The sequence below is a fragment of the Parambassis ranga genome, chromosome 8 (genome assembly GCF_900634625.1).
Source record: "Parambassis ranga chromosome 8, fParRan2.1, whole genome shotgun sequence".
Taxonomy (NCBI): Eukaryota; Metazoa; Chordata; class Actinopteri; family Ambassidae; genus Parambassis; species Parambassis ranga.
Window position 1 is genome coordinate 17,558,627 of NC_041029.1, and position 12,259 is coordinate 17,570,885.

At 45.3% G+C, this 12,259-nt stretch overlaps 1 protein-coding gene across 9 annotated transcripts in view; it reads right to left on the reverse strand.

Moving 5' to 3' along the window:
* Positions 1 to 12,259, reverse strand: part of nfixb (nuclear factor I/Xb) — a 125,347-nt gene that overhangs the window by 82,670 nt on the left and 30,418 nt on the right. For 4 of the 9 annotated variants that reach the window (XM_028411113.1, XM_028411111.1, XM_028411117.1 and 1 more), the window contains one exon: positions 2,189 to 2,720. In XM_028411113.1, the coding sequence (XP_028266914.1) occupies positions 2,189 to 2,720 (532 nt within the window). Of the gene's footprint in view, positions 1 to 2,188; positions 2,721 to 3,119; positions 3,341 to 3,405; positions 4,093 to 12,259 lie in introns of those variants that run through there. The other 5 variants (XM_028411114.1, XM_028411116.1, XM_028411108.1 and 2 more) reach the window with 5 other exon arrangements.

Sequence of the window (12,259 nt, forward strand, 5' to 3'; positions counted from 1 at the left end):
TGGACCTTGCTTTGCAGCTGCAGTGCAGATCAGCTTTGATGTGTCCCTGCTCTCGCTGCCCCGCCTGGAGGGGCCGAAGTCTATAATTGGACAAAAGCAGAGACACATACTGCACCGACGAGGATGTGCGTATGTGTGTGTGTGTTTGAGGGAGGGGGGTGTATCTCCTGTTCTGTCAATCACGCCGCTTGAAAGCAGCAGAGAGCCCCGTCTCCTCCCCTCCCCTCCCCTGCAGCTGGCGAGAGTGACATCAGTGGGGACAAGAGAACAGAAAACGCCGCGTTGCAGGACAGGCGGGTGAGGCGGCCGCGGTCCAATCATCAGGCCTGGCAACTGATAGCTTCCGCAAGACACAGACACCCTGGAATGGCAAGCTAAGAATAAAACTGTAACGCTGCCACCCCAAAGGTTAGAATGGAGCCACTGTGCGCCCGTCCTCTGTAAACTCTGGTTAACCCCGGCCTGCCTCCTGGAAAACACAGCAAATGGGTTTTTTTGGTGGATGTTTGTGCTCGTCTTCCATTCTGGCCACACGTGCAAGGTGCTGCACACAGACTGCTGTGGAGAAGACGAGCCGGACCCCTCCACAGAGAATGAACGGAAGGTTTTGGTGCACGCGGGAAAAAGCAAAAAAAAAAGGAATTGTGGAGCGTTCTCCTGATTTTAAAATGTAAACAAATATCGGAGAGATACAGCAAGAGGACGGTGACGGGCCATTGTATGTACGGGTGTGAGTGTCTGCTGGATCCTGGCACAGATTAAAACACACACACACACACACAGGCTTTACTCCGAGGGGCACCAGGCTGCGCTGGGAGCTAATCTGAGCCGCGGTTCGCCACGCCGCATTGTTCAACAGGAAGCGGCGCTCACGGAGGCCCCGCAAACTCAAGCAGAGTTACACACTGGGGCTGAAAGGAGCCCGGCATGTGGGAGCGGGGGTGGGGGTGGCGAAGGAGGAGGAAGGAGGGGGGGGGGGGGGGGGGGGGGGGGGGGCGCTACACCTCCTTGCCAAGGAGAAGAATTAGGGCCCTGTAACTGTACGCCATGTCTGTGGTGGTACGAGGAAGCGGAGGCCGTGTCACCTGACTCTACCTGCAAACACCTGACAGGAGATCTATGCGCCTAAATATTATATTTTAAAAATCTAATCCTGCTTTAGCGAAGCTTTGACTGTGAATATTTTATAAATCCTGCTGCGCTCAGTTTCTTAACTTTAAACAGCGTCACATCAGACGCTCAGGACCACTTTTCAGATTCACTTCTGCTGCGAAAACGAAGCTGAATTATACCACAATAACAAAAATGTCTGGTTTGTTTTAATGATGTAAAAAAAAACATGATTTAGAATTTTATTTGTGCTAATTCAGGATTAAGATTTAGATTGGAACTAGCCCTGCAGAAATTAAGAACAAAATCTATTTGAGATTTATACAGTTCAATATTTTCACTGTCTCTATTTTAACTTGCACAAATGTGTCAAATGAGGAAAAATAAAACATCAAGCTGCAAAACAGCGACTTGTGTGTGTTTAGAAAGAGAGAGAGAGAGAGAGAGAGGGGGGAGAGAGAGTGGTGTTGAGGCTGCAGACAGCCCGACTCTCTCTGCCTCCTAAACTACCTGGGACTGGGCCAGCTGTCACTACGCTCTCCAGACCACCACACACACACACACACACACACACACACACACACACACACACACACACACACATCACACCACACTGCTAACTAATACACACCAATCTCACAATAACATACACATGGATTACAGACACATGACAAACTGCCTCTCACATGCACACACAGATAAACAGGTTTGCAGATGCTTTTGTTTACAGACGGCACCAGAAAACATGCACATTTGGATTTAGACAAATTTGCACACAAATACTTGAACAAATGTACCAATGCAAACATATCTCTGGGTAAACACAGGTTTTAAACCTGACTGTCAAATTCTCAAAATCTCTTTAAACCAGATAAGAACATTTTTTTGAGGATTAAACACTGAACACTGGCCCTTTAAATGTCAAGACTGGGTCCTTATCTCAGTCCTGACTGTGTTTATCAAAGCCTGGCTCAGCAGTGAAGGGTCTAATCTCTGACTCATACCAGTGAGTGTGTGTGTGTGTGTGTGTTCCACATGAAGGGGAAAATACAAGCATCACTCTATAGGCGTCACATACCTGGTGTGTGGACGAAGTAGGCCAGGTAGAGATCCAGCTCCTTGACCGTCACCCCGATGTGGTGCGGCTGGACGCACAGGCCGTGGTTGGAGCACTGGGGCGACTTGACCAGCCGCTCGCCGTCCGTGCTCTCCAGGGGGCTGCCCTTAAACAGGATGACCATCACCAGGTCCAGCCGCCACACCTTGTCGGCCTGGCGGAGGCAGTCGATGCGGCGGATCTTGCCCTTCTGGTCGGGGTTGGACAGCACACAGCAGGGGGGCTTCTTCCCCGTGATGGTGAGCACAAAGTCCTCACGGAACTCGGGCCGGATGTCCTTGCGGAGCTTGGCCAGCAGGCGTGAGGCCCACTTCTGCTTGATCTCTGGCTTCTCCCCCAGCAGCTCGTCCTTCACCGCGCGCTCCTCATCCTTGGACATCCTCTTTTCGTGCTTCTTGAAGTACTTGCGCTTACGGGCCTGCAGGTTGAACCAGGTGTAAGAGAAGGCACGGACATGGGGGAGGAGGGCCTCAATGAAGGGATGAAATTCATCCTGAGGAGGGAGAGAGGGGAGAGACGTGTGAAAAAAAGCTTTTAAATTAACATGCAACAAATGAGAATAAAATGATTCCAGATCAAATATATTTACAATTACAGTTGGCACAGGAGTGATTATAATTACATATTCATTTAAATAATAAATAGCAATTATAAAACATGACAAAAAAGCCATTTAAATATTTTCACACTTAGAATTTAAATGGAAATATAAATAAAACATGCAGGATTAATCTTAACAGTCAAAGGTTTAAAAAAAAAACTGAACAACAATAAATAAACATTCAAGACGTGAAATAAAAACAAAATAAATTCAAATCCAAAAGCTGAGCCAAGCTGCGCTCCCGCTTTCCCTGCAGTAAAAAGAGTAAGTTATTCTTCTGTACCGTAATACCTTCACTACATATCTCTGGGCAACAAAGCCCAGATCTCGCCACAGCGTTCCTGTGCCAGGGTTGCCACACACCGGTCGCTCACCACCGCCAAGCTTTGCCGCCACTAGCCCACTGTTGAAATGTGCCGCTAAGAGATCAGCCATACCATTTCCTATCTGTGCTACCATGCAAAAAAAAAGGGGAGCTCCAACCAGACTCACATTTCCACAACAAACTGAAAGCAGACAGAAATCACCACAGAAAACCACACACTGCTTAGAGGAAGACAGACGGCCTGGTAGTTACCATTTTGCACTCTCATCATAAATTTGGCACAGCGTTTAAAGTGAAAAAAAAAATCTCCTGCACCAGTTTTTTTTTTTTTCCTCCTTGCACTCCCCCCCCCCCAACCTCAAATGTAAAGCAAGTGCTGGTTTGGCAGAGTGTGGAGAATTAGGAGACGGAAAAAAACTTGGAAGGAGGAGAGTAGTTGTAGAAAAAAAAATAATTAGCACGCTCGCTGGAGTTAAAAGCAAAATTTTCGCATCAGAATAAATGATGAAAATTGTTCAGGTAAAAATAGAAATGTGTTGCATTCTGTTAGAGGAAAGAAAAAAGAACTTCAGATGCACTGAAAGTAAACAGTCCTTTGTGCTTTCCAAAAAAAAACAAAAAAAAAATTTGGGAAAAAAAAAAAAATCCTTGGCAAAGTGTGATTGGTAGTGGTGTCTGTTCTGATCCCTGGGCCCGGCGCAAGACTCACACACACTCACACACACTCACACACACACACACAGACACACACACACAGATGGGGGGGCCAGGGAGAGCAGAGCACAGAATAGGGAGGAAAAAAAAACAGAGAGCCCAATCAATGTTGGACGAGCGCATACGACCGCTGGCAAAGCCGAGTGCTGCTTCTTTTTTCCCCTTTTCTCTCCAACTCTCTCTCTTTCTCTCCCTCGCTCCTCGCCGTCTCTCGTCCTCTCCGCGTTCTTTCCCTAACCATTGCTTGAGCCTTTGCCAACGCGAGTAGGGCCCACCTATTTGGCAACAAGATGCCTGTAGCCCAGCCAATGCGTTAGCTTCAAGAGCTGAAAGGGAGGGAAAAGAGAAAGAGGGGAGGGTGGGGAAGGGAGGGAGGAGGGGGAGGAGGTGGGGGGTGTAGTGGCACAGAGAGAGAGAGAGAGAGAGAGAGAGAGCAGGTGGGAGTGTAAGAGAGCGAGCAGCCTTGTCCGACGCTGCACAATTTGCCAAATCGACAAGTTCCACTCTGACACGAAGGCAAAGTTCAGGGGAGCAAGTCTTCTCCTGCACCGACCAATCCCCACAGCCCCACAGCCCGCCTCCATCTTTACTATGGCCGCCGCCGCCGCTTCGGCTCCCTCACTCACCCCTCCTCTCTCTCCCTCTCTTTCTCTCTCGCTCTCTGCTTGCATAATGCCACCTTGGCAGAGGATGGCAAAGAGAGGACACACAGCTTCAGAATCCCTCCAGACCCCAGCACCGGCAGCTGCTCGTGGGTTTACCACAGCAAACAAAGAGGGAGAAACAAACCCAGGCAGCCACGCTCCGCTCCCAACACACACACACACGAATGATGAGATGATTTAGAGCCATAAAAACAGAAACTGGTTACAGAATTTAAGGCGACGAAGAGGGGGGGGGGGTGCAGCAGGATTCGCCTCAGCTGTTTTCAAACAGCAGCAGATTCGCAACTGTGCTAACATCGCCCACCCCCACCCCCCGTTACCCCCCTCCAACAACATTTGCTTCCTTTTCCGAACTCCTGGAGGGTTCGGCGCTCAGTTTGGGAGCAGCCATGTTGCCTCATCATGAAGCGTGTCATTCAGGGCTGCACCTGCTCTGCAGGCAAGAGAGCTGCTGAATCACAGACTCGCACCGAGTCAACACGAACCTACACAGGAGCCTGCAGCTCCGCAGCCACACCGGGTCCACAGCTGTAAGGACCAGGACACAGCAGCTCCTCAAAAACAACAGCCCGATGCTTTTCACTGGAAAAATGAAGCTGTTCAGTCAAAAAGTCACAAATCACACAGTCAGACATTTTGAAGCAGCTCATCAATAAACAAGAGAATAATGACAATTTAAGATTTTAACCAAAACCCCCCCACTCCAGTTTCTGGTTCGACAAATCTATAAATATGATTCTATTCTCTTTGAAGCATGAAACTCAAAAACATCTTTTTTGTCAACCAGCATCGAGGTCTACGATGACATGGAGGTAAAGCTCCTGCAGATCAGTTTATTAATCAATGGGAAAATCAAGACAACTGATTATTCCACCAGAAAAACACCAAAAATATCCTGATGACCGCTTCTCACCGACGCTTTCATTGCTGACACCAAAATTTAAATTTTTTTTTTTTTTTTTTAAATCTCAAACAGACTACAATCACATGTGGTCAGAAACTGTAAAGGAGCAACAAATTCCTGCAGATTAACTGACTAATCTGTGGGATATATTCAGATTCCAGCTTCTCAGATACCAGAAATTTTAAGGAATTTCTTTGATAAATATGAAACTAACTTTTACATTTTGTGCTAGCAAGAATCAATTAATTAATCAATGGGAAATTAAACTGCAGCTGATGGTCAGTTCATGCAGAATTGCAGACAATTTGCTAATTTTCTTTGTTCCATATGATTCTAAATGAATTTTATGCCCATAAGAATTTAACTATTTAATCTCACGGAGCCACTAATGGTAGAGTAGTAACACTGCTGTATATTAATTGATTAAATCAATGGGAAATTCTGTGGTGACGGATTGTTTTCAAGCAGAAAAGCCCAAAATTCTCTGCTTCCTGCTTTTCACACATGTTTTTCTTTGTGTCTAAGCTGAACACTCTGTGACTTTTAGAGCCTCTTTCGGGCCAGAATTGAAGAACGTGTGTAAATTTATTGATAAATTGAACAGAACTAAACAGCAGCAATTTAAAAAATACCCAAAATGTCAGGATTGAGCTTCTTTAAAAATTAGAATTTGAGGCTTGATTGGTGGATGTTTGTCTCCAGGGGACAAACCCTGCGATCACATGGAGTTAATGATTCAGAGATTAAGAAGAAGTGTTAAATTAGTTCATTAAAATTAAAAGCAACTGATAATTTTAACAAAAATGCTCAAAACTTCCTGGTTCCAAATTCTTAGAAATAATCATTTGATGCTTTCTTTGTTGCATACACACGAGCCACAAGGTGTAAAGAAAAGGAGAATTTGGCAGTTTAAGTGGATTAACTAAGGGGAACATTAAGTAACGGCTAATAATTTTAAGCAAAAACACTAAATTTATTCCCAGTTCTTGCAGAATTTGTTGCTTATGACCCTAAAATCAACATTTTAGTCAAGTTTCTGACATTTAAAAGACAAAATATTGTTACTTCCCACACCCACAGAGCCTGAGGTCTTTAAACTGAGTTACAGAATAAAAGCATTAAAACGTAATCACACAGAGAAAGTGTCTCATGCAGACAATGGCAGCATTCTGCCTCTGATAAACATCCCGGCCTCCACACAGCAATGCATGTCAGCTTCATCACACTGCACTAATGAAACACTCACTCTCACCCATCATCTGTTAACACAATGAAGGACAAGCGCACACCTCCACAGTCAGCCTCTGCAGCCAAAGTTTGATGTATGGTTAGATAACACAACAAAGGCAGGCTGGAGGACACACACACACACACACCTCACTGTCTGTCTGTGTGTGTGTGTGTGTGTGTGTTAAATATATTTACATCAGCACCTGCAGAAACTTAGTGCAGCCAGAGAAGATAACTGGCACTTGAATGTGATTTCCTGTGTGTCTGCTTTTCAGCCCGAATTAAAAGCTTTGTGGGTGACCCTGCCAAAATGCAAATAAACCACCATTCAAACGTCAGTGGAATTTGACTACAAGGAGGTTTAAGTCATTTTTCCTTCGCTATGCTCTTCCTGAAAAAGTCACATGTTTATTTTCCAGGAATCAGAAGGAGACAAACTGTCGCGCAGGTTCTTTTCAAAGCGCCAAATCTGGAGGGGAAGAAGAAATCATCCCAAGTCTCCGTGGGTGAGCGTCACTGGAGACGTCTGCGCTATCTGCTGCTCCACACCAGGCCAACATTGTATAATGCTGTGTTGAAATATGTTTATTTAGGTTATCGAACCGGCATAAACCCATCATGGAAGGCGCCTGTGCGTTAATCTCCTTACCTGGAAATTAAATTAAGGCCAAACGCTGCTTGGCCTTTCGCTCTAATTCGGGCTTATTTTCAATTAGCACTCGGTGATATTTTTACAAGACAAACCTGCAGACAAAAGGCTGAGCACGGGTTTCCGGTGTCTCATCTCATTACCTTCCCCTCCAGAAAAAACTCTGCTGTGACCGCGCAGTCTGCGCGTCATGGCGCACAATTAAACAAAAAAAATCCTTCCGCGAGTTTCACTAATAGACCCCACACACACACACACACACACACAATTAAAGTCATGGATTATTTTCCAACTAAACATCCAGGCGCAAAAAAACTCTGCCAAAACTATTAAAAATGCACCATCACTGAAAAGATGAAGACATGATGGATGCCAGAAAAAAGAGGAGAGAGATGGCGCCACATCAAAAACACGTTAAAAACACGTTTAAAATGTCAGCAGAGCCCGGAGTGACCAGGAGCCTCCATTTTATTATCTGTGTATGTAAAGGAAACGAAGCTGATCACCTGATCAGTCTCTGTAATGAACACATTTCTGTTTTTTTATTTGTATTTAATGTTTTGTTTCGCAGCATCAAACCTCTGAGCTGGACACAGACAGTCCGCGCAGCAGACAAATGATTTTTAAGTCCTTTTATTTTTTGATTCTCCGCACGTCTGACCGAGACTGAGAGGAGTCCGCTGCCAACTTCAGATTAACTCTTTCAGTGAAGAGAGAAAGGCTCAGAGTTTGACTCATTAGTGGCGCTTGTGCACGTAAGGCGCCGTTTGAATTTGTTTGCATGAAATTACTTCAGAATCATCCCATTATTAAATTCTATAAGGAATTTTAATTTATTTTATGATAGAAAAGTATTATAGTTAACATTTTATTTTGACAAATCTGCAGCAGCATTGTCTAATTTTGTCTAATTGAGGCATTTTTTTTAGCTTTAAAAAAAACTGTAACAAATACTTTTATATTTTTAGTGTTACTTGTTCATTAAAGTTCAAACAGTGGAGGTAAAAGTCCAACTCTTAAAGCCAAATAATTCTGGCTCCATGGTTTTTGTTCTCAGCCGCCCTCTGGCCTTCCCATCAACACCACAATGTTTCCTCTAAATAATTTTAACTTGCAGAACTCCTCTCTCTCTCTCCCTGACCCGTCCTGTGGTTCCTGACCTCTCTCAGACTGTGCTGCATCTCATCAGGCCAATTAAAACCACCGGTCTGCACAACCCGAGGGCCCCCCCGGCCGCCCGGTCCTTCATTAGCGCCGCTCGGAGCTCCTGCGTCCTCTCCTGCCCAGCTGAGCGTCCCTGACCTCGGGACGGAGCCTGACACCGGCTCCCCCTGACCCTCCGGCTACGACTGCTGACAGAGAGCCAGAGGAAGGGGGGTGAGGAAGGTGGAGGAGGTGGAGGAGGAGGCAGGGTTAAAGGGTGTACGTTACCCAGCCAGTGGAAGCTTCTAGTTTAGGGTGTTTTATTAGTCTCATATGTAAGTTTGAATTAAAGCGCGTCTTCTTCAGCACTCTGCGGTTTTGTTCTGTAATCAGAACAAGCTTCACCGCCTGCTGCATGACCTTCCACTGTTATCACACACAGCCATCATTAAAAACAGGTGGAGGGACAAGGATTTAGTTTGATTTTTTTTAAAGGAGAGGTACCTCAGAAAGCCTCCTTACACACACTCACACACTCTTTGTTACTGTGGCGAACCAGTGATGCGTACAGGTCCGTGCAGCTCAGCACCCCACGTCGGTTGTTGCACTTATCTGAGTTTACAAACCGGCACGTTACTATGTGTGAAAAATCTGCAAGCAATTTGCGGTGGCTGCGTGCTAACGTGCCCGGGGTGGGCTGTGTGGGGTGGGAAGAGGCACGCACGGCACATTCCAGTCCCCTCAGAGCTGCAGCGCTGCAACAAACGGGATTCGGGGTCCCTTCGAAAGGGGGACCGAGCTCCTCTTTTTGCACCAAAACCGGTTGCAGAGTTTGAGGCCGAGACTCCAACAACCAAACTGAGGTGAAACCACAAACACACCGAAGGTTTGTGTCGCTGAGAGGAGTGGAAACATGATCTAAAAGTACTGAGGTGAACAGGGTGATTTTAATATCTGCTCAAGGAGGCGTCATACATGTGTGGACACGCAGAAAGACGACAGTATTGATGAGCAATGTGGGAGGAGTACACTGACGCACGGTGTATTCCACCCAAACCTGAACACAGCGTCTTTATTGACGAGATAAAGTCCTTTATATATATATATATATATATTATTTCTGCATGCACACGCTCAAAATCTCCAACCAAAGCTGCGTGTTGCTGTCTCTAAAGAATGAAGGAACCGCCCTTCGTCTCAGCCTGTGTGTGTGACTGGCCATGCTGGGACAGGCCGACTCAGCACCACAACAGCCATGACTGTGTTTTCTCACTCTGCCAGACTACTGCTGCTCACACTGCTGCCAGTGCAGACCAAAGCAACGGTGATACTACTACTGAGCAGACTAATGCCAGTTTTATACTTTCTACGTCTGCGAGGGCCTGTGTGATGCAAATTCTGTCATCAGAGAGGGTGAATGCCAGACATTCACGTCCGTGTCACTGTCCACAGTGTGGACAGTGACACGGCACGCCCCATCTCCTCAGGAGATGCTAAACAAACCGGTGAGTAAGCAGAGGCTTGCACATGTGTAAATGTCCACACAGGCCTGACACATATCGCAAAGATTCCAACCCAAACAACCCAGAAGAGAAGAAGTTGTGAGTGTGAGTCACACACCACACCTTCACTTGCAGAATACACAACCAGACATTTACTATTTGAGCTCTGCATTTTTTTATTTATTTTAGATACTTTAATAAACTTTACCCACACTACCTCCAGTAGTGTGGGTAAAGTACCCACCAAACTTTACCCACACTACTGGAGGTAGTGTAAAGTGCCTTGCCCAAGGACACACAACTAGGGAGGAGTTGGGAATGAACCACCAACCTTCCAGTTATTGGACAACCCTGCTCTACCACTGAGCCACTGCTGCCCCACTGTTGACAAATCTGGGCTGACACACACAGAAAAGTGGACAGAGTGGACATGTGTGCAGAGGCTCCCGTAAAAATGGGATGTTTTGTGCATGTATGGAACATGGACTCCAGGCGGACATCACAGACTCGGCGTAGCACTCCTCATGTGCATCCGCAAGGGAGTATAATCCCCGCCTCAGACATTATTTCCCTTGTTGTTGTTTTAGCCTCATCTCTTATACATTTAAACCACACCAGCTAATTCCCACAATTTCACCAAGATCCAAATAACAACTCTGCCAAAGTGGCTGCTAGTGGAGACAAACTTACAAACCACAGCCAGCTTTTAGCAGCTTTTGGCGGGTGCTGGTGTTAATTTTCTACTCTGGTGAAAAAAAAATAAAAAAAAATAAGCAGCTCTGTAATCGGTAAACACGCCGCGCCTGGCCTGTGACAAAGAAATGCATTTAGCACATTCATTCTCTTTGATCCTGAGCTCCGATTTTGGTTTGATGGAAGTTGTTACATTTTTGATGAACCCGTCAGAGACGTTTCATCACATCAGGACTGAGGTGTTATGTCATGTGAACAGCATATAGGCGGCCAGGAGCCGCTAGCCTTCGCTTATATGGCGCATTATCTTTGATCTCGACAGTCTGGTTGACACACATCACAGAGAATCACAAGCACTCCGAGTTATCAATAGGCTCAAAGCAGTGAGATGTTACAACCACATCCCCTCTCATGAAAAGATCCCTCTGCATTTGGAATTTCAGCGTGGCCCGAAATGAAAAGGATCTTCAGGTTCATGTGTTAACTTGCCGCTTAGCAAAGCTGTAGGGCTTTACTCATCTTTTCAAAGAGATGAGTGTGAAATGCCAGAGTCAGCCTTTCACACACTGCAGGGAGAAGAAAGTGAGCTGAAACAACACGACAGACAGACGACGCGCTCGAGCAGAACGCCGCTTTGTTTGTAAACCCGACCACAAACAGCAAGCGTCCAAAAAAAGGGAGAAATGCTCCTGTGAATGCCTCCACCCTCCCTCCAGCAGGTACACAACGCTCAGGTTAACAGGCGTTCCTCAAAGCCTTCGGCTGGTGTCACAAAATATTAGAATATAAAAACAAAGAGACGTGAAGTCGTCTTTCAGGTTGAGATCACTTCCTCCATTTTTGATCCCTTAATTAGCTTCATGGGATGACTGTAAGAGCCCAAAGACAACAGTCAGATCAAACAGGTTTTCACCAGCTGCCACCACCGAGTTCTTTAAGTCAATGGAGACAGAAATCAACAGTTTTATGTAGAAATTCAGGTAAATGAAGGGGAGAAGTCACAGAGCTGCGTCCTCAGACTTTGTGACTTTGTTGAGCTGCTGCGGACTGGAAACAAAAGAAGTGCCGAAAACTTGTAAGAGTGCAATGAAATAATACAAATTCATATCAAAAGCCTAAAGTATAAAGGTTTTAGCTAGTCTGTGTGTGTGTGTGTGTGTGTGTGTGCGTGCAGTATATTTTGGCTCTGCTGTTTTTGTGCACATGTGGATTCATGTGAGCCGGTGCAGGTGCAGCAGTCGTGTCAACATGTTTTGAACTCTCATGAAGCTGCAGCGACTGAGCAGTATAAAAATATATATTTAAAAAACCGATAAAACCGGATTAAAAAAATGAATGAAGAAAATATAAAATATAATTACTTCATATAATTACTTCACATCATAATTCAGGCCTGATGTGTGTATAAAATATAAAACATCTAGCTGCTGAATAAATGTACTGGAGTTATTTATTAAAATCTTTAAAAGTTGGTTTCATGAAATAGAAATATAATTAATTTACTTTATTGCTTCATTCATGTAATTAAATGTTTATCAGTTTCAGTGGGAACAGAAACTTATCTCATATCTGAACGAGAGAAACAATAAGTGCAGGTAGAAGATCG